The sequence below is a fragment of the Zea mays genome, chromosome 6 (assembly GCF_902167145.1).
Source record: "Zea mays cultivar B73 chromosome 6, Zm-B73-REFERENCE-NAM-5.0, whole genome shotgun sequence".
Lineage (NCBI taxonomy): Eukaryota > Viridiplantae > Streptophyta > Magnoliopsida > Poales > Poaceae > Zea > Zea mays.
Genome location: NC_050101.1, coordinates 119928617 through 119952225, shown reverse-complemented (window position 1 = coordinate 119952225; position 23609 = coordinate 119928617). Strand labels below are relative to the sequence as shown.

At 40.5% G+C, this 23609-nt stretch overlaps 1 protein-coding gene and 1 pseudogene across 2 annotated transcripts; one reads left to right on the top strand and one right to left on the bottom strand.

The window, feature by feature from the left end:
- The first annotated feature begins 3956 nt into the window (after window positions 1-3956).
- LOC103625690 (uncharacterized) lies at window positions 3957-7830 on the top strand (annotated as a pseudogene).
- Window positions 7831-11730: 3900 nt separating this feature from the next.
- LOC732799 (PL transcription factor) lies at window positions 11731-13299 on the bottom strand. 2 transcript variants are annotated; one of them, XM_008650113.2, is made up of 3 exons: window positions 12869-13299; window positions 12564-12753; window positions 11731-12482 (listed from the first exon to the last, which is right to left on the bottom strand). In XM_008650113.2, the coding sequence occupies exons 1-3, from the start codon at window positions 12999-13001 to the stop codon at window positions 11924-11926; spliced, it is 882 nt and encodes a 293-aa protein (XP_008648335.1). In that variant the 5' UTR covers window positions 13002-13299; the 3' UTR covers window positions 11731-11923. The 2 variants fall into 2 exon arrangements, with proteins under 2 accessions (XP_008648335.1, NP_001358856.1); NM_001371927.1 differs by having other exon boundaries at window positions 11831-12482; window positions 12624-12753; window positions 12869-13061.
- Between the last annotated feature and the right edge of the window lie 10310 nt (window positions 13300-23609).

The following is a 23609-nucleotide window of genomic DNA, read 5'->3' as shown; positions in this document are numbered from 1 at the left end:
CTGAATCAGGATTTTTCATAAAGCAATTTTGGATAAGATAAACTTAAAAAGATTGTACTACATACTTCCACTAAGGATTAACAAGGATAAAATAGGAGTTTTGGATCAAGAATTTTAAACTTTAGTACCAACGCCAACCTTCTTTTTGGATCCCCTTGATAGTACAACGATTTCTATACTCAAGTTAAATAAAATATAATTGTGTAAACTCCTTGAGTCATTGATGTCTCATGTGTAATTTCTCTATTGTGTTGCTTTATAAGGATCACAAACATCTTTGCCTCACCTTTTGAAGCAAACACAAATCGAGCATGTGACTTGAACCATTTCACCATATATGAGCTCAACTCATGGCTTCAAGTCACTTTACTGATGCATCAATACTATATAACTCTTCATAGATGATTAGTTCATCGCCTAGGTGCAAGTACTCTCTTCTTCACCTTAGCCATGGTACTTGGTCCACACGCCGTCGCTTGGCCTCCACCTTCGCTTAGTCCCTCTCAGCCATTTCCATGCTATCTTCACTCTATCAAGCCATTTTTGAATCACATCATATTGAGTATCCATTGAGAGAATCATTTCTTCAATATTGTGAACCTTGCTTGAATGTCATCTAGATATTAATGGTCTAGTTTGATTCTCATAGAAGCATATATGGACTAATAGTAATATGGTCAAACCAAATCATGATTCCTAATATCTTATTCATTTTGGCTTGACCAATCCTCTTGAATTGGCGCCGATGACAAGTATTCTCTCTTTTTTATAGTCTCTACATGGACAACACATGAAACCCCTAAGTTTGTGTCTCTCGACCGTCTTTAAAAAGTAGTGAATACCTTCAATATATCCTTTAGAGCGTTGATTCATGTTCTACATTCATTGGCAGTCCACTTGCATTATTTATATAAACATTGTTGATCCAACCTTTGTAATAAACATAAGGCACAATTAGCCACAAAATTGAATAAATCTACACAAAACTATTTCAACTATAATGTACGAGAGGATGAACGTTCTAACCTTTTTCACAGTCAAACAAGTGAAATAGTTAACAAATTCTTTGAAAAATCTAGACAACACCTGGCCTATTATAGAGTATTATATTACCTTTATACATAATACACAACATATACAAGAATTAACTCAAATAAATCAATAAATATTAAAACACAAAGCTGAAGCGTTTTCTATTACTAATTTTTACTTCATTATTTCTACTTCATTCATAAATATTTAAACATATATTAGAAGATAAACTTACTATTTTTTCTCTAAATTATACAAATCAACCACAAATATTAAGAAATCTACATAAACAAACAACTATTTCAACTATACTATATGAGAGAATGAACTTACCAAATGAGATTAGTACTGGTTAGTATCTCCAACCGATACTAATGTTTTGATATTAGTATCGGTTGGAACCAATTGCCGATACTAAATCTTCCGACAATCAAAATTGGTATTGAAATGTTTACTATGGCTTTCCTTAATTTTAGTATTGTTTCTATTATTCTCTAACAACGCCTCTTATCCTATGTCAAGATCCGACGCCCCCCTTCTCTTTTCCTCCATTAGCAAGCCTTTCTCCTCCTTCGTCAGGCTCCTCTTCTCCACTTGCGAGGATATGTGCGGAACTGTGGATTAGGGTGTCTCTAGCAGTTCGTGTAAAACATTATTTAGCATTATAAACTACACAATTCACATAGTGATATTTAAAACAAAAAATAAGATAGGAGAGAAGATGAGTAAGCTACTGAGAGCCTTAGGGGTAAGAGAATGAGATGTCGTTGTGTTGGGAGAGCCGCGCGTGCCATCGAGGAGGAGAGCTCACCCGAGCGTGGAGTATGGCGGGGCATGTCGACCAGAAGCACTATGCCATTTTAAATACTAGTTAGAGATATTATATATATATAGTCTAATTATAAAACTAATTACACATATAAGAACTAAATGGTAATAAGACGTGTCTTTTAAGTCTAATTAGCCCAAGATTCGATCATATGATGCTATAATAAATATTGTTAATAATAGATTAATTAGATTTAAAAATTGTCTCGTTGTTTAGTCTTTAGTTGTGTAGTTATTTTTATAATTAGACTATATTTAATACTCGTAATTGACATTAAACATCCAATGTGATATGGACATTAACCAAACAACCTCTTGCGACTGAAGGAGCATGCATTAGGGCGATTCATTAACTCCCTCCTCGCTGCATGTGGATTTGTCTAACCGAACAGAGGAATTTGGTAAAACAAAGTAGGAGGCTACCTGCGTAGTTTTTGACGTACATTACAAAAGCCTTCAACGCTACCCTATTGCGTACAAAACTGCATGGAGTTAGGCTGTTATACTCATCAAATATACGACCTCTTTGCTATGTCTTTAATACAACTATAATTTATAGAAATAAAATTTTATAGAAATAAAATATTATAGAAAAAATAGAAGCCATTTTAGAATAAGCAACAGAGCGAACAGACCGTAGTCCTATCTTGCATCGACTACCTTAGATGCATATTATATTGTTGTGACTATCTCTACTACTTATTAAGTAAGCAATAGTAGTCTGCCATTGACTTGTTCTGCCTTTGACCTGTTCTGCCATGGCTCTGGTTCTGCCCCCACAGGGGGTACACGCAGGTGTCTAGCAAAAATTATTATGCCTGCGCGAGTTGAAACTGACCACCAGTTCAGCCACCATTTGAAACTGATCAGTTCAGCCACTGCGCCAAAGCTTATAAGCCGTTCCATGTCTCCTTTACTAGCCAATATGGTACTAAGTTTTTGCAAGACAATACAACAATACAGCAGTGCAGGCGTTTTGGGCTGCTTTTTTGGTGCGGCCCATACTCCAGTTAGGTTTGGGCGGCCCATAGTCGCGCGCACAGCAGCAGGTTCTTCCTCCCTCACCGTCCCCGAGCTACGAGCGCGAAAAAAAAGCGAGAGCGCCACGTACCTCGCCGCCGTCGTCTCCGCCGCTCTCCTCGCCACGTTGCCGCCGAGCTGCCCGAGGGGTACACCGCCAGGCGCACCCGGATCCGCGCGGTCCGAACCCGGGAGCGCGCCGCCGTGCGTTTCGGATCCGCGTAAGGCGCGCCGCCGGATCCGCCGCGCCGAAAGGGAGGGCGCCGCCGACGTCTAGCTTGGCATTGGTTTGGCTCGATCCGGAGGCGCGTAGACTGTGGGTGCGTGTCTCGACCCTGTCCTGGTCCCCGATTTTCTCTCTTTGGCGCGATCTGGGAAATGTTCTCTATAAAGTATTTTTTGGGTTTATCCGCTGCATATTATTCGATCCACCGTATGGACATAACTCTGGTCTTAGAAAAATTGGATTTTAGGCGCTTGAATCGAGTACTCATTTTGATTGATACGATTTTGAGTTTTCCCCCTTTTGCGTGAGTAATAGTGTTTCCCCTTCGAAGCTCAATAGTTGCTGGTTTATCTGTTTTTACTTCAAGTTACCTGCATCCAGTAGAAGCTTGTGGAGTATTAATCCCGCTTTGAGTGCTCGTCGAATTGTGCTCCATAACCTGTTAGCTATTGTCCTTACAGGACTGCACTGATTGATGAGACTAAAGCTTTTGCTATATGTTTTGTTTCAATAGGTGGGAGTAATCTGTATTTGTGGAGCTTTGCTTGGTGCTGAAAATTGTGCAAACATGAGATGGCTTCAGCATATAGCGTGCTGGAAGCGGGCACCGTGCAACTGAACCCATCCTTCTTGTAGCCAGATTCCTTATTCCAATGATGCAGTGGTTGGTAGGTTGCAGTAGATGACTACCGGTGATCCCTTGCTCCTGTCATCATCGGGAAGTGCAGATTCACCTTCAAAGCATCAGGCTCCAGCTCGGCCTTCGGTAGGCTCATTAGGCTGTCTCTGCGCAACTGATTCATTCTCTTCTTCACTGTACAAGGATTGTGAAACGTCTTCTGTCACAGTCATGGATGAAAGGGAGGCTCAACCAAGACATTTACATGAGTTGTCTGATGTGAGTAGGGTGGCAGAGCGCTTCCAGTCTGCTGATTCACAATTCTTCCATCGTCTCTCAGTGGAATGCTCTCAGAAGGAGAGGCAGCGGAAGGTTTCTTGGGGTGGCGCAATGGAGAGGCAGCATTCTCCATCATCCCTAGAGATTGGAATGGTATCTTCTTCGCATGAGAAGCCAAATCGCTCCCAGAGAATCAGGAACAAGAGCTCACAGTTTGAAGATCCATCTGAGCAAGAGCCAAGAAAAATTTACATTAATGATCCTAACAGGACAAATGATCGATATGAATTTACAGGGAATGAGATCAGGACAAGCAAGTATACTTAGATTACATTCTTGCCTAAGAATCTCTTCATACAGTTTAATCGGTTGGCATATGTATACTTCCTGGTTATAGCCGCTCTTAACCAGCTCCCTCCTTTAGCTGTATTAGAACATGCACTTGTATGGTGGAAGTTTGCTTCAAAAGTAAAGATATTGATATTTTGGATCTTAGACCCCTGAATACATGCACTTTTTACCTCAGTCCTATCGAAGAGCTGTGTAAGAAGTTGATTCAGCGAGTACGATGTGAATTTTTTTTTGGAAGGGGTTATCTGTGGATGTATTATGTCATTGAGTGTGCTGCTGATCTACAAGTTTTTGTTTTAATTTTCCTTTCCTTTTTAATGCAGGAAACTCGAATACAATAGTGGCTCTGGCTGGGAACAAGGCTGATTTGTTAGATAAAGGTGGGATTCTATTTCTAATGCCCCTGCAGCTTCTATAAGCAGAGGATCCAATTATTGTACTACAGCAGTGTAGCCTGTTCAGATTTGAGCTTGTTCGGCCATTAATAGTGTTTAGAAGCCTAACAGAGTGATTCTGTGTTGATGGCACACACTTGACACCTGGAGTGGTATCACCTGTAAGAAGAGGGTACCAGTTATTTTGTCGTGATCCAGCAAGTCACAATATATTCTGAAACAAAGTAGCTAGAGCAGTAGAGCACACATGTGAGTTCAAGCAAACAGAATTATCACGAGACATACCCTATGGTGGTGGGGTTGATTCAACAATAAGAATAGTATTAGATGCATGCACTAAAATGAAACTGCAATTTAAAGCTCCTTGCAAACTCTACAAATGTTCTGAAACGGTGGATAGCAAGTGCATATGCTAACTTACCAAAAGATGATAAGGAAATATTTTTCTCAAATATGCATGAGAGCAGCAAGTGCCCTCATATTGGATATGAGTGCTATTCATAACAATTATCACCAGAAACTTGACAGGTTTTCTCCTTTTAATTATTGGACCACAATGGAAAGAAGAATACTCTAGAATTTTTTTCTCCTTTGGATGGAATTAGAATATTCACACAAAAAAACTTAGAAAAGGCCTCCAAACAAATATTGCAATTAAGACGAACAAATAATGTTACCTTTTCAGCCACTTTGGTCTGCTAGGCTTCTTATTTGTTGTTGTTGGTACAGGAACAGATTGAAGAGAAGAAGAGTTCATTCTAGAATCATCAGGTTGACTAGCAGGTTTCAGCAGAAGTGACAATCCATCCAAACTTAGAATTTCAGTGCAGTTGATCGAAAACTTTGGTTCTCTCACAACATCATGTTCTGACAGGAAATCCTGGAAAGCTTCAGAGACCCGGAATTCTGGTACGTTGAGCAAGGTATCGCTGCACCAGACTGCGACGGCTCTGCCTCCTTCAGGATGGCTTTCCACCGCCGTGATGAGAAGTGGTGGCTCCCGGTGCCTCGTGTGCCTCCCGGTGGCCTTCACAACAAAACAAGGAAGCAGCTCCAACACAAGCGTGATTGTGCAAACCAAATCCTGAAGGCTGCCATGGCCATCAACAGCAATACTTTAGCAGAGATGGAGGTCCCTGAACCTTATCTTGACTCCCTACCAAAGGTATACCATGCATTCTTCCGCAATCAGAACTCATGAATGTGCAGTGTCCACAGAATTTCTTAGTGTCAGTTCTCAACATGTTGCATTAAACTTGATTTTAGAATGGACGGTCAACCTTAGGTGATATCATATACCGCTACATAACCTCTGATCAGTTCTCCCCTGAGTGCCTTCTTGATTGCCTGGATTTGTCCACGGAGTACCAGGCCCTGGAAGTCGCAAACCGTGTTGAGGCGTCAATGTATGTGTGGCGCCGAAGGGTTGCTGCCAAACCAGTAAATGGATTGGGCCGAAGCAGCATTGCTAGATAATCGTGGGGCATGGTAAAGGACATGATGGTAGACTCGGAGAAGAGAGATCTGCTGCTAGCTGAACAATCAGAGGGCCTGCTAATATGCTTGAAGCAAAGGTTTCCTGGATTGACACAGACAAGCCTGGACATGAGCAAAATTCAGTACAACAAGGTTTTTTTATCTCTTATCTGGTTCTCCCAGTATTCCATCCATAACCAAATTACAGGTAAATAACTGACGCGGCTCTTGCTGGTGAGCAATTTTTAGGATGTGGGCAAATCAATCCTCGAGAGCTATTCGAGGGTGTTAGAAAGTTTGGCTTCAAACATCGTCACCCACATCGACAATCTGCTAAACATCGACGAGCTGAACGGACACGCTGAACATTTCGCAGCAACAGGTCGTTGAACCTGGTATTGTAGACAATTTATCTATAAAAAATGTCTTATAATAACAGAGGGAGTAGTAGTTAATGGGCGATTGCTTCATCAGGATCTGCAAAGATGCTGCTTGTTGACATTTTTTAGTGGTGTGTGTTTCAGATGCAGAGTTTCGGAATACTAGGCTGGAGAGATCAGAGGCACTGAAAAATGATCTGGAATGGTTCAGGCAACAGGGCCACACAATTCCAAAACCATCGGCCCCTGGCACCACATACACTTCTCTACTGGAAGATCTGTCTGAGGAGGACCCCCAGGCCTTTATCTGCCATTTCTATAACGTGTACTTTGCTCATACTGCTGGAGGCCGAATGATTGGCAAAAAAGGTGACCCTCCCCCCTTCTGAGAAAATGACAAAATACTGAGTAGTACATGGCATCATGTCACAACATTGTTTTGGCAAGCATAATTTACACAGCATTGGCACATTCAGGTGTCTGATGCCATCAAATCCCCAAGCATGCATATGCATTCTCTATTGAATATGATTCCTTGTGCCTTTTTTCTTTGTCGATACTACAGTGCACTTCTGGTTAGGAATATGATTACCTTTCGTTGCTGATCTGGGTAGTTCAGAAGTCTGAAACTACCTGTTCCTCCATTATCTCGTATCATTTAACACAGTACCATGTGCTCCTGGTATCTTAGGTTTCCGAGAAGATTCCAAAGACCTGGAGTTCTACAAGTGGGAGGGCAATCTCTCCCAGCTGCTGCAGAACGTCCGCAACAAGCTTAACCAAGTCGCTTCGGTAAGTCCCTGGAACCAAACACAAGTACCAAAGCTTTTTAAACTGAACGGCAGATTCTCGAAGGAAAAACTAACTGTCAAATTATTTTCCATGTACTGGTTGGTTCCTTAGAGCTGGTCTCGGGAGGAGAAGGACCACTGCCTGGAGGAGACGGAGAAGTCGTTCTCTTACTCAGGAGGCCTCCTCCGCCATATATTCACCTGATCTATCATTGCCGGTTGATCCAGTCATAAACGCTGTAAATACATAGTCCTCTTGACTGTTAAAACTTTATTACTGGTGAGGGGGATCTCCTCCCCCAGGTACGGTTTACCTGCATTCAAGTTGCCCAGTGTCTTACTTGATTTCTGGTGTTTGGTGTTTCTGTGATGCAATCTGTATTCTGTAGGTCGTTTCATGACTAATAGAGTCGACCCCTTCCAATGTCGTCAATGGCAAGAGCTCTTCCAATCAACATGCCTAGCCTAGCGTATTCGTTTTGTAGTGTGCGTACGTGAGTGCTTAGTACAGTACCAAATATAAATACTTCTTTGTGTTTTCTGTATTTTATAGGTAGGTGCCCGTGCGATGCCACGGAACATAAATTGCGAACCTCCAATGGACTTCATTTGAGACAAGTGATGCCCAAGAAAATGGGGGTAAACTGACACAGCTATCACTTGCATTACTTGCCCTATGCGCGGAAGAATCTGACACAGCTATCACCCATGAAGATTTCCGGTTAACTTGTGGAACCGGACTTCATTTGAGACAAGACAACAATACCAGTGTTGAGCTTGCCACTCGGCCATGGCACACATGAGAACACGGGATGATCAAGTAAGAACTGAACAGAATGCACTAATACAAAACGCTGGCTTGCGTTCGCTTCCTTGCTCCATAGGAAGCATAGCTGATATACAAATCGAGAAGTTTTACATATAGACTTCCCAATATGTAAATGGAGAAGTTTTTATACAAATCGAGAAGTTATAAAAATCGAGAAGTTTTACCTAGGAAGCATAGCTCCACAGTAAGAACTGAACAGAATCCAGTTTTACACGAAAACACGAGAGCAGGACCTTTTTTACTCTATATGTAAAACTTCTCGATTTGTATATCAGCTATGCTTCCTGTGGAGCAAGGAAGCGAACGCAAGACAGCCTTTTGTATTAGTGCATTCTGTTCAGTTCTTACTTGATCATCCCGTGTTCTCGCGTGTGCCATGGCCGAGTGGCAAGCTCAACACTGGTATTGTTGTCTTGTCTCAAATGAAGTCCGGTTCCACAAGTTAACCGGAAATCTTCATGGGTGATAGCTGTGTCAGATTCTTCCGCGCATAGGGCAATTAATGCAAGTGATAGCTGTGTCAGTTTACCCCCATTTTCTTGGGCATCACTTGTCTCAAATAAAGTCCATTGGAGGTTTGCAATTTATGTTCCGTGGCATCGCACGGGCACCTACCTAGTATATAAATATATACATACTAGAGTGTAATCGTTTTTTTTAAATAAGAGCAGGTGGACGTGTACGGTGCAGAGCAGGATCTATGCCTGGTTATGAACATGATGAAGTTACAACATGCGGGCCAACGACAATCCACAGCGAAGTCCTGTTCAACGATGCATCCGGTTCAGCCGCATCATTTCACGTACGTCTATAAAAGAAACTCCAGAGTGCTAGGGTTTCATTTTTTTAGCGGCGACGCCCCCACCACGATGCACGAGCGACGGTGCCCCAACCCCATCGATGCGCGCACGACGGTGTTCCCTGATGGAGCACGCGATGGCGGCCATCCGAGGCGGGAGCGACAACGGCAACCTCTCCTAGGTGGGAGAGGTGACAGCGGATACCAGAGGCGCACGCGACGGCGACGCCATCCGAGGCGAGTGCGACAGCGACGCCCCCATCGGACGCGCGAACGACGACGGATCTGGGAGGTGCGCACGCGGCGACGGATCTAGAGGCGTGTGCGGCGTCGGCTCCTCGGAGACGCGCGAGACGGCGACAATATGCTCCAATATTAATCATTGTTTTATGCATGGGGTTGTTGATTGCGCACATATTAGGACTTTTTCATGAATTATGATGCGCGGTGTAGATATTTATGCAACTTTCTATAAGAATTTATGCCTTTGCGCAATTTCTGTCATTCAATTTTGCGTTTATACAGTGGGAACGAAAATGTCATTCAAAATTTGCATGCATAGAATGGAAACTCTCGTATGCATGTGTCTAGTGGTTTCCACGTTTTTCGGATCTGTCATAAAAATAGGATCGCATGCATGCGCCTGGTGAGAGACACACCCGAATACATGTGTCTAGTGGAAGGACGACATACAATCGCATACCTATTTTTAAGCTACTTTGTATACATATATATGTCAACATCAATATGTTTTTACGATAGATTGTCAGTTAATGACTCCCCTTCCATATATTGTATGTTTATGATATTTCTATTCAGATTTTATATATACCTTTATTGATTTTATGCATTATCTAGTTACCTAATCCAGCGTGTATATTAGGTCCCTACCATTTACACCATATGCATAAGATATTTACGGCACATACATTTATGCAACGAAATAGAAATTCGGAAAAATGGTATCCTGTCTAAGAAATAAGGTCATATGTCACGATTCAATAAAATCTCTTGTGTACAATACCTTGATTTATGGTGTCTGTTACAGCGAAAAAATTAAATTTCCTAATCAACTCGCATAATTAAGTCCCATAATAAACTCTCTCTAATCAAATCCTTTTGATTTATGTTTGCCTGTATGGACGTGGGGCTGTTGATTCGAACTGCATGCTAGACTTTTACGCAGCGTACCGCAGTACATAAATACCTTCATCGTATATATAGCATATTTAGTATCAGTATATATCATAAACTAGTTCTAACGAGCCTAACTGCATGACTACTTAAGAGATCATATATTTATGGAGGAAATAAAGTATTTAAATCATATTTTTTTTGTTTCCATACATGTTAAATCATTTCTTTTCAACGCTAATTTTTGATATCTTAAATTTATGCGCGTGCAGTAGGAAACATATTTTTATGCGGTGTACCACACTACATAAATATTTGTAGTGTGTAGTATGATTAATATCATTATATATCATAAACTGGTTATAACGAGTCTAGTTGCGCATATCTGATGTGGAGATTTTATTTTTATAAACGAAACAAATTTTTCTATGTATGCAGCAGGAAACCGATACTATTTCATACGCATACGTATTTCTGTTTGGATTGGAGAGGGGAAAAAAGTATACATACGCATGGCTTATATAAAATTGTACTCCGTACGTGTACTTGTTGTCTACACAAGCTGCTCGGCCGTGTGACAGCGGAGCCACTCCTCGTCGGACTCGAGAAACGAAGCCAGGGCCCTCACGTCGTCCATCCAGTCGCCGGAGAAGCACGGGTCGTGCTGGCTTCCCACGAGGGGAGATACCGACGCCGCGAGCTGTAGTCGTCCGACGACCGTGCTTCTCCTCCACCACCGGCCATCATTGGCATCGGCGTCTCCGTCCCGCCCGCGTGCGGCGTGTCAACGTCAATATGTTTTTACGATAGATTGCCAGTTAACGACTCCTCATATATGCTATGTTTATGATATTTCTATTCAGATTTTATATATATTTCTTTATTGATTTTATGCATTATCTAGTTATCTAATCCAGCGTGTTTATTAGGTCCCTATCATTTATACCATATGCATAAGATATTTACGACACATATCTTTACGCAACGAAATAGAAATTCAGAAAAATGGTAATCGCTCTAAGAAATAAGGACATATGTCACGATTCAATAAAATCTCGTGTATGCAATACCTTGATTTATGGTGTCCGTTACTGAGAAAAAAAATAAATTTCCTAATCAACTCGCATAATTAAGTACCATAATTAACTCTCCTAATCAAATCCTTTTGATTTATGTTTGCCCGTATGGACGTGGGGTTGTTGATTCGAACTGCATGCTGTTGATTCGAACTGCATGCTAGATTTTTACGCAGCGTATCACAGTGCATAAATACTTTCATCATGTAGTATATTTAGTATCAGTATATATTATAAACTGGTTTTAACGAACCTAACTGCATGACTACTTAAGAGATCTTATATTTATAGAGGAAATAAAATATTTAAATCATATTTTTTTTGTTTCCATACATATTAAATCATTTCCTTTCGACGCTCATTTTTGCTATCTTAAATTTATGCGCGTGTAGTAGCAAATATATTTTTATGCGGTGTACCACAATACATAAATATTTGCAGCGTGTAACATAATTAGTATCATTATATATCATAAACTGGTTATAACGAGTCTAGTTGCATATCTGATGTGGAGATCTTATTTTTATAAACGAAACAAATCATTTAAATCAGATTATTTTTTTTACGTATGCAGCAGGAAACCGATACTATTTCATACGCATACGTATTTCTGTTTGGATTGGAGAAGGGAAAAAAGTATACATACGCATGGCTATATATAATTGTACTCCGTACGTGTACTTGTTGTCTACACAAGCTGCTCGGCCGTGTGACAGCGGAGCCACTCCTCGTCGGACTCGAGAAACGACGCCAGGGCCCTCACGTCGTCCATCCAGTCGCCGTTGCCGTCGCCGGAGAAGCACGGGTCGTGCTGGCTGCTTCCTACGAGGGGAGATACAGATACCGACGCCGCCGAGCTGCAGTCGTCCGACGACCGTGCTTCTCCTCCTGCACCACCGGCCATCATTGGCGTCGGCGTCTCCGTCCCGCCCGCGTGCGGCGTGTGCGTGTCCCGCCGGTGGAAGAAGAGCCCGCCCGTGCACCGCGCCGCCTTGGGCGCCCACACTACTGCTGCGGAGCCCGGCGAGCCGAGGTCCGCGCGAGGAGCGGCGCCCTTCTGGCCGCCGGTCATCTCGCGGCTCCCCGCCGCCGCCGGGGTGGCGTGCGAGCCGGTGTCCGGCGCGAAGACGACCCTGCTGCCGCCGGCACCGGCGCCGGCGCCGGCCCTCCGGCCCAGCGTGCTGTTCCAGTAGTTCTTGATTTCATTGTCTGTTCGGCCCGGCAGCCTGCCTGCAATCAGCGACCACCTGCATGCCAACACGTACGTACGTACGTATCACGTATGTAAAGGAGTAGAGACAAACATGAGCTCGATCACTCTATCTCACGGCCAACACCGGAACTGATGAATTCGTAGCAGATGGCTGCTCGTCGTCAGCTCATGTAACCTGTTGCCGAGGAGCTTGTGGAGCCGGACGATGAGATCCTCCTCGTCGTAGGAGATGTTGCCGCGCTTGATGTTGGGCCGGAGGTAGTTCAGCCACCGCAGCCGGCAGCTCTTGCCGCACCGACGCAAACCTGCACACACACCATCAGCCGCGTCGTCGTCGATCTTGTCTTGGTATATATATATATATATATATGATATGATCCCAAAACGAAATCTGCAAGAAAAGCTAATCAATTTATTTACCGGCTTTCTGGGGCACCTCCCTCCATTTGCCTTCGCCGTGGGCCTTGACGTAGGCGGCCAAGGTATCGTCTTCCTTGGCCGTCCACGCCCCTCTCTTCACCCCTTCCTTGGCGCAGCACGCCCTCCTGCCCATCTCTCTCTCTCTCTGTCTCTCTCTCTCGGTGTCCAGCTAGCTCAGCAGGGTCTCTCGATCGACTTTCGTTGATCGAGCTCCGCCGGCGTATTTAAATGCACGCTGTCGACGTGCGTGGCCCAGGCCCCCAACTGGTCGGTTCGCTTCACTCCGTAGAACTGCCGCTACGTGGCCGAGTTGAGACCCTGCAAACGCTAAACTGCAGGCACGTACGGACCACGACAGTGCTGGTGATGCTGGGTCGTCTGGCCGCCGTCTGGGTCCCTGCAGGGAGCAGTGACGACGGCTTCAACTTCCAAGTGAGAACTGCACCATCGTACGCGTACGGTATGTGTGAGGGTGGCAACTGTCAGATATAGGAGTAGTAGCTCGTTTGATCCGAATGGCTCTCGTTAATTTTAGGTGGCGAGTCGCTTCCTCCGGTTCCCAAATAGAGCACGCGTTGCAACAGATGGTTGAGTGGGTTCCAAACGAACGTCATTGTCATCTTTTAGTGGCAAACCATTGGTTAGGACGTCTCCCGATGAATGTCAACATTGGTAAAATCGATGTTTAAATGACTTTTCAAACCAAGAATATCAATCAAGGCCAAAAAAAAGATCATCGCACTTCCAAAAGCTCTAGAACATGCTAACAAGCCAAGAGCCAAGAGTACACAAAGACAAAGACATGAAAGGCAAAGCTTCGACGTCGATAAAGAGGACTTCAGAGAAGAGGAGAGACATAATAAGAAACTTTTACAGAGAGATCGAAGACGTGTGTGACATGTCTATATACAATGAAATGTTATTTATTGTGCTCCTTTAAAGTATACTTTTAGATGAAAATATACGTGGGCTCGATCCTATAAATAGGTGAATAGTGTGACCGCTAGTCCGATACACGGTCAGTTCTTTGTGAAATGTCACGCTCGTTGTGTTCTCACTTCCGAAGACTCTCTGAAGGTATAATAGCGCCGGAGCTTGTGCTTTAACAATAACATTCTTTGTTCATGCGTCCAATTTTTTTTATTGCTCATACAAAGATATATGAGCTTCGGACTGTTAACCAACTCTATGATACTAAGTTGTCCACTGAATGAAAAACTTATCACACATGCTTCCATAGGATAAAGAACTTATACCCCACATTTTCCCCTTCATAACCTTCAGGAGAGAGAAGGGTCTAATAATTTAACTGGGTTGCCCTGTTGTTTTTTAAATCTTGATAGGCCTCCAACATTTGTCGTCCACCTTAGGTGAACTCATGAACGACCACGATCATGCCTCCACAAAGGAAAGGATCATTAGATTAACATATTTTGGTCCAAAGACCAAGGCTATGGTGAAGATGCCAACCAGATTGAAGCCAATAACTGAAGGCTAGAGAAGAGAAAAACTCTAGAGCTATTGGTTAATCAAGACAATGTTGATACAAAATTAAGGGGGCCAGAAGAAAAGGCACATGAAGATATAGAAGAAAAAAGCTACTTTGGGACGCTTAGCTTCAGAGACAAATAGATGAAGCATCAGAAGAGATTTATCGCATGAGAAGAGAAGAAAAACTAGAGCAATGGCAAGAAAACAAATTTCTCAACACAAGCATCTTTGGCCATGAAGAGAAAGACTATTCTAGTTTCATATATGATGGTGCATCTCCACTCTCAAGGCATCTGCAAACAGTCCATTGGCCTTCTACATATAAGCCAACTCTACATATATCATATGATGGATAGTTTGACCCGAAGCAGTTTCTCATGACTTACAAACCAACCATTGCATCCTTCGGTGGAAATACGATAGTGTTTATCAAATCATTTATTCTAGATGCAAAAGGCATAGCTCAAACTTGGTATTCATCCCTTCATCTAGGATCGATCACCACATGAGAATTCATCAAGAACCCACTCATTGCAATCTTCCAAGGCTTACAAGCAAAACTAGTCACAACACATGAATTGTTCCAATGTGTCTGAATCCCTTTAAAGTTATTTGTAAATATTTGTACAAATCAGAGCATAGGCACTAGGAGTGTTAAATGAAATTGTCATTGAGGAAGCAATGAAGGGGCTCAAAACTAGCTCATGCTCACAATACTTCGCTAAAAGGCTCCATAATCTCTAGAGAAGTTGAGAAAACAATGGCTTTCGGCAACGTCAACAAGAATAGCAAAAATACAAAGAGATCAGAAGGGTCTTTGTACATGATGCAAGGTATTTCCAAAGCATTCGAAGTACTTCCAAGTTTGATGGGGAAAAGCTGCTCCTGTAAACTCAAACAACAAGTCAATGTTGGAACAACAAGTACTTCCAAGCACATTGATATATGTCACCACTTCCTTAGAGATTATTTGCCAAGGGTGATATTTCACAAGAAGGGGTGAGGACGAATGATCAGTTAGCGAATATCTTCACAAAACCACTAGTTGAAACCTGTTTCTATAAGTTGAGAAATGAACTTAACATTCTAGATCTCAGTAACTTCTCATAATTCAAATTGGTGTTGTCAAAGTTGCATTGCATATCCACTTTTGTGTCTTGTCTCTAGGACTTGTCCAACCTAGCTAAGATAACCGTACAAAAGTGACTAAAGAAGCTTAACTTGGATCAAACTTAACAAGATCTAGCTTTTTAAGATTTTATGTGTGCCTAAATGTTATTAATAAATTATCATATTGTTTTTTAGATAAGTACGTGTTAATACACTTAAGGTGAGTATTCAACACTATATTTCACTCTTGAAACCTTTAGTGAAGCACGCAAATGCAAAATCTCTCATTCGACTACTCTTGCCAAAAGATATGTAGCCTAAGGCACAATATTTGAAAAATGTGAGGGTATGAGTGAGAGTGTCAATACCAATCCCAATAAGTGTACATTTGTGCGTTAACATGTTGGGATTTGGTTTGGTGAAGAATCCAAAAAGGAAAACAAAATTTCAAAATTTTTGGGCACACTTTTGGCACACCAGACTAGGACACCGGTCAGTTCGGTGCTCGTTAGCTGTAGGGTTTTCCCTCAGTCTAGGTTTGTGATTCGGTGTTCACCGGACTCTACACTATATGCTCGATCCGGTGCCCCTCCGAATGGTCCAGTTTGTTCAAAACTGCTCAGTTTTACACTTTCTGTTCTCTCGAGCTCGCTCGTTAGTTCCATAGTGTTCTTCTTCTTCCGTGGGCGCCCAACGCTTTCCTGTCTAGAAACCGTCATTGTCGCCCACCTTTGCAATCACCACCATGTGTCGCCACTCCTCACTGTGCCAACATCCGCCATGTCACACTCGGTTTTAGGCGCAAAATCGAATGCATATCATATGTGTGCCAAGATCCATTTCCACACATATGTTGACGTCACAAGTGTAATATATCAAAATACAATGCTCAAATGATCAAATCCATACATGCATCAAATTTCATATATATCTATTTTAAAATATTAAATTTATCCTAAAATTTGGATATCCACTTCCATCCCTACCGATGTACAAGTTGAATACGGTCAATATAACTAAGCTTCACATACACCTTATGATGCCCATCTTTAACTATTGATTGTCTGATGTCCAAGTAGCTAGGTTTCTGAGGCTTAGCAAAGTTTCATCATCTTCGGTCATAGACTCTTTATCCTTAGGCTAGTTACCACCTAGTAGGCTCTCTTTCTCAACAACTCGGCTTAGACTGACAGTTGTTTCTTCAACATGCTTCTCTTTAGTACTACTAATGTTGTCCTACTGGAGAGCTTTGCAAGACGTAGGTGTTGAAACCAAAGCGGTCATCTAGATGTGAGTCTTCTCTTAGGGAACGAAGGTGAGTTAAACAGTGTGAGGAAGCTTCAGAGGTGGAGCTCTGAGTGGCAATGTAAGGTAGCATTGAAGGTGGAGATTAGAGCAGCAGTGTGTGGAAACAAGTGAGAAATACCATGGGGATAATGATCTGTATCCTTTATATAACTGAAGTGGCTCACAAATTGGGAGTCCCACACCAAAAAGCATTCGCTGCCAACCTGACCCAATAGAGCAGATACATCTTCGTGTATTTGTGTATTTTTAGTTTTTAGTTTTCAATAATGAAATCAAAGAGAGGTGTTTTTCAAACTTACGGCTCATGCCCTTCAAAGTAGATTTCGCGGTTTGATCTTGTTATGGAAATGATCTAATCCCATTAGAGGCTACTATTAGTGAGGAGGTCTTTGACCGAAGGTCCAAATTGATTAAGTCAATATTTATATGGGTTTTTAGGTCAAGGATGCCAATCAAGGTCAAAGAAAGATCACCGTTGTTTGAAAATCTTCAGAACACGTGAATGAGGTGAAGGTACATAAAGCCTAAGACATAGAAGGCACAACTTTAGTGTCGATAAAGAGGACTTTAGAGCATAGGAGGCATAAGAAACTTGTACGAAGAGATGACGGGTGTGACATGTATACACATTGAAATGAAATTATTGCACTCTCTTAAATGTGAAAAGTAACTATATAATAGGGATGGACAAAAATATAACTTCATACAACGATGTACATGGACTCGGCCCTATAAATTGATGTATAGTGCAACCGCTATAGGAGTTGGCTATTTGTAAAACGTCATGCTCGTTGCATTCTCACTTCTAGAGAGCCTTTGAAGATATAAGAACATCAAAGTGTGTGCTTTATTGATAAGATTCTTTGTTCATGTGTATAAAATTTTGGTTGCTTATACAAAGATATATATTTGAGCTTCGGACTGTTAACAAACTCTATGATACTGAGTTGTTGATTGAATGGAAAACTTATTATGTTATCTCGAGTAGCTTACATATTCTCATACCCATATTTAAACTTCACTCTACGAGCAATGCAATTGTGTTTTGGTTGACTATATGGGTGAACTGTTAGACACGTCATTCACATGCTTTCAAAAGATAAAAAACTCATACCCCCACTTTGTTCACTTTGTATCGCGTGAAAGATCTGTTGATAATGCATAGTACTCGTGGTATGTCCATATGTGACAATGCGTTATGTTGCTACAACTAGCTACTAGTTATGATGATGTTTCGAGCATCAGGCCATAATGGGGTGCAGTGAGTAGAGGGGCAATACACTGCTGCCCTTTCTACAAAGACAGCAAAACCTAACACCACGTAGCATCATGTAATAAAGTGGTGTACTCTTACCGTTTTATCGCACAATTTTTTTTGAGCAACTAGAAGAGACTAGCCTAATTATTTTGTAAAAATAAATATAGATATTATGAGGAAGAAAATCGTCTCCGACAGACTCTGTAAATGTAAATAGCTCTTCAAATTTAATAGCTCTTTATTTCTTTATCTTCGCTCTTTATTTTTAGATAACATGTGTCACTCGCCATTCAGTCTGTTGGTTTAGAAAGTCTATGAGATTAGTCTACTCTTTTTTATGAAATCTATTTTAGAGAGTAGCTAAATCACTAAATTTAGCTAATATTTTTGGCTAATCTTTTGGAGGTTCTCGTCTAACTAGATTTCGATAGAAGTATTGACAATATTCATATCTCAGAACAAATTATTACATAATACTATTTGCGTACTATAAATATTATTTATATATATTTGGTTAAAATTAGACTTCTCAGAGAACTGTAAAACCACAACGTCAAATTATTTCAGGCGGACTGTATCGCAGATGCAGATTCCCGCGAGTGGCACCAAGGCCGATTCCGACCATTCTCCTTTTTTCTCTATTTATACATTCTATTCATTTTTAAATACCTTCTTTCCTTTCATTTCTCCTCTTCTACTATTCTCTCTATTCAACTCATATTTATACTTTAACTAAGCTATTTGACTTTTATATTTATTTTCAGAGTTTCAAAAAATTATATAATATTTGTAGTACATATTGTTATCTTAAAAATAATTAATTTCACTGTTAATACCACTGGATTGAAGGGCCATGTGCAACTAAACAAGGTCTTATGAGGGATTTTTCTATATCAGTGGAAAGAGAAAGTCGTTGGAGTAGATGCAGAGAAGGGAGCAATTCAATGAACCGATGGACATGACCCAATAAGGGGGTGTTTGGGAGTGAAGTTTTTTCACAGTTTTGGAAGAATACTGCAGTATTCTCAAATACTGCAGTATTATATACAGAATGGTGTTTGGCAAGCTAGCTAAAATCTCTGTTTTCAAAACTGAAGTATTGCAAATACTATAGTTGTTTTAAGACATTCTAAACTTAGCTCTGGACCTCAGTTTTCAAAACTGCGGTATTGTCATGACTAAGTATACTGTAGTATTTCAAAAACTGTGGTTTTCAAAAACTTTGTTCCCAAACAGGGCCTAAGTCCTTGTTCGTTTACACACTAAGGGGGTGTTTGGGAACAAAGTTTTTCTGCAGTTTTGGAAGAATACTGCAGTATTCTCAAATACTGCAGTATTCTCAAATACTGCAGTATTATATACATAATGGTGTTTGGCAAGCTGGGTAAAATCTCTGTTTTCAAAACTGAAGTATTGCAAATACTATAGTTGTTTTAAGGCATTCTAAACTTAGCTCTGGACCTCAGTTTTCAAAACTGCGGTATTATAAATTACGGTATTGTCATAACTAAAGTATAGTATAGTATTTCAAAAACTGTAGTTTTCAAAAACTTTGTTCCCAAACAGGGCCTAATCCAGCTCTAGATTAGCATAGACGGAATTAAATCCATGTCACAATCTATACCCTAAAATAAAAGCCTACTCAAATTTTTTTATTCGATTAAACCCATTATGGATTATAACCCAAGGGTTTGGGATTTTTTTTAAATCATGGAAGGCATGAATTCTATCCATGGCTTATTAGGTATGAAACAAATTCATAAAGATATTGCACAAGTTTATGTTAGAATCCATGGATTAAAAGAATAACTAGATTTGAGAGATACATGGATTAAATGATGGATTTAATCCCATTATGGGATTGGGTGTGAGGTATGAATTCATCCAATCTAGATTCGGATTAAATCCATGGTGGAATTTCATCTCTTGTAACCGAATAAGGTCTAACCGTGGTGTGTTGTACGGACAAAGAAGCATGAACGTGGACGATGACTTTACCGCAACAGTGGAGGCTTTTCCCAATCAGATAGGAACCCACGACATGACACGTGGGTTACCACGATCACAGTGAAGCCAAGGATTGCTTGGACAAGGATGGGTTGAGGGTGACTAGCATAGTACATGGGTGTTTGGTTGGAGTAATCACTTTATCTAAGATGAGGTTGTATATCATAAGTCTATTTTTTAAATTTGGTGAGATGACTACATTTTTCATGTTAGTATTAACTAACTAAATGTGCAGAATGAGGTGGTGATGGATTAATTTATTTTATTCCACGAATCAAATAAAAAAGTGAGAAACGAGAATACGATAGATAGCTTAATCCTCAAACCAAATACTCTATATATTCATTCGGAAAACTTCTCTCTCTTAACAAGTCAAGAACGCTAGTCTAGATTCCGTGTGAGTTCAAGTAGTTTACATCTGACGAAATTTCTTTACATTTATGATTTAAAATTAATTTATTACAAAAATATTTTTCGTAATTAACCTAATGGTATTTATTTTATAAATATTATTACTTTCAATCTATAATTAGGTAAACATAGCGCTATGCTATAATTATATTCTTCAAGAGATGTGGGGTCTAAGCCCCTGTAATCGTAGGGAACATCTTGCAGAGTTGCAGTAGCCAAACAGAGGATTCATACAATACAATGAGACGTCGCCGTTTTTCTACTGCATGAGACCAGGGGAAAACACGAGCTCTCCCACTCTTGGCCTGTTGCCATTAGTATGGATTCAATGTATTCTGTCTGTACCGCTAAACTATCGACCCCAATAGTTCGTCATGAATCGTGATGTTTGAGCCTGTCACGAGCATCATTCAGCTCGCTGTTCATCAGGAGTTTCGGCCCAGTCTGGTGGTGGCCGTGCCGTGCTTGGCAATATATTAGCGATGCTAGACTGGCACGATCTTAGCCCGCGTTATTTTTAATTTTTTATTAAACACTCTATATAAATATATGTATATCGTATACGTTACAAATTATTTGTAGCTCTCTTGTTAGACGAGTGCGGTGTATGCTCTTCTGATTTCTAAAAAAACACTCTCTCTGTTCTTTTGTATTTGTGGCGGTTTAGTTTAAAAATAAATTAGTATGTAACAACTATTCGAAAACGGATGTAGTAGCATATTTTAGCAAGAATTTATTATTTATGTATGTCTCTAGATGGGTCATCAGTGCTTCGGGTCGCCCGATAGCCGTCGTGTCATACTCAAACAGTCGTTGCAGCCCAAACAGTTGTTGCAGCCTACGGACCAGTACAACACGATCTACTTTTCTCCTCGAATTTTACGAAGATATGCTAAATCAGGTCATGTCTAAATTGGACCCATACCAAGTGGCTTGTGCTCGTCCATCTAGCCATACAGATCATATCACCGACCATGCTATTTATTGTCATTGTTCCTTATCTATCACAGTGTTCCAGTGTATAAGCTTTACCGTCAGCCTATAACCACCTTAACACCACATTAGCTTTCTTTTTACATATTCTTGTTTAAAATGAAATACGCCATTTTGTTTAGGAAAAAATCTCATCGAACACGTAATTTAAACAAAAACTCATAATTCAAACAAAGTAAATAAAATGCAAAAAAATAATTAAAATTACATAGTTCATACAAAAAAATAATCCTCCTCCACCACCACTTTCTCATTTTTTCCTCTCTAGTTTTAATTATTTGATCAATTCATTTACAGCCAACATGTGGGTCCTTTTTATGTCATCATCCATTTTGACGATGGACAGATCCAACAACTCAATTTTGATTGATTATCTTCTCGCTGGCCTTGCAGAGCTTCTTTATCATGCTCTTCTTCTCGGTAGAGGACTCCTACTACTCAATGTTGGTCCCTTACCCTTATGTTACACTCTTGCCTATTGCGACCAATAGAGCATAGTTGTTCAACTCTATCTAGGAATATATTATATGTATTGTGTATGCTAATATTGTTTTGATACATTCATAGACCACTTTCTTACATTTAGGAACTAGCTAATTCCTCTAGAACACGTTCCGGTTCTAGAGTATATAGTAATAGGTACTTAACTTGTGCACTAGTGAAAGAGCAAAAGGAGGAAGCGGATGGGGAGTCATACCTTTGGAGTTGAGGTGGAGACTTGTTGCAATAGTATGTGGAGTCATAGATTGTTCTAGTAGTGGAGTTCCTCCTCGGTTTGTTTCACCTCCTCCTTGCGCATTGGGACCTTTAGTGAGGAATGTCGGCTACCAATGAAGTATAAGTATTAGGATCCACGTGCGCCATTGTCGACGAGGAGGTTGGGTGATTTCTAGTCACTAAGGCGACAATAGGAAGATCATATCCTTTCTTAGTTTGTGGCGGCCACGGTTTGCGGAAGCGCAAAAGCATTAGCTTCCATGCCAACCCATATCCTCACTAATATAGTGCATGTGAATGCATGCCACAACCAAGGAAGGCGATAAGAGCCAACATTTGAAATATATAAAGGATAATAAATATCTAAATGATGAGAAAGCTTAAATTACAAGACAATTTTTTATCATTCGTATTTTGAAAACGGATGGTGATATACTTATCCTTGGCTTACAAGAAGAATTCACTTTTAATAAATATAACCAAACAACCAATCAAGAAATATTGCCCCATATAGTTTCTTAGCTTTTTTTATGTGGTTCATTGAAGAAAAGACTCTCTCAACACCAGCAGTTGCAACATAAAGAATTAATGCCAACTTGAGAAGCTTGAAAACAATATCATACTCTAAACAAACTACATTTCTTAGACTTGGCTGGACATGGGAAAAACATTAAGGGGGTGTTTGGTTTCAAGAATCACTCTATCATATATGAGGTGATGCATCATGAGTCCATTTCTCAAATTTGTGGGATGACCTCATTTCTCATATTAATACTAACTAACTATGAATAATGAGGTGATGATAGATCAACTCATTATATTCAACAAACCAAACAAAAAATGAGGAGTGAGAAGATGATGAACTAGCTTATTCCTCAAAACAAACACCCTATAACTTTCCATGTAGCTTCCATGCAACTTCTTCAAGTTTTTATCCAAACAGGCCAGCTATCCTCTAAATATGTTCTTTACACACTCTTTCAAAAGATTTTCTTCTATCCCATTTTCTATCTGACAATATTTTCTATATCTAATCTTCTATACATAAAAATCTATATTAGGGATGTATTTTGCTCTAATTTTTATACATACGTATTTGTTATACCTTAAATATCTTTTTTTGCTTAATACGTTATCTAAAGTATAAAATGGATAGATGAGAGGAAGGAGAGTCTATATAGAGAGGATGAAGAAGTGTCCTCTATATATAGAGGGCGATTTAGAGGACACTGTTAGAGTTATATAGAGAATGAAGGAATGTCCAATATTTAAAGGGGACTTTAGCACATATTGTTGGAGGCTAAAAATAGAAAATTTCTCCATATTTATAGCAGAGAAGCATATATTCTTCCATTGGAGAGAGACTTGCATTTACATGTGTCATGCAACAAGTTGAGCTGCAAACTACAGACACTTCTCTTCTGCTGCTATATAAAGCGCCGGTTT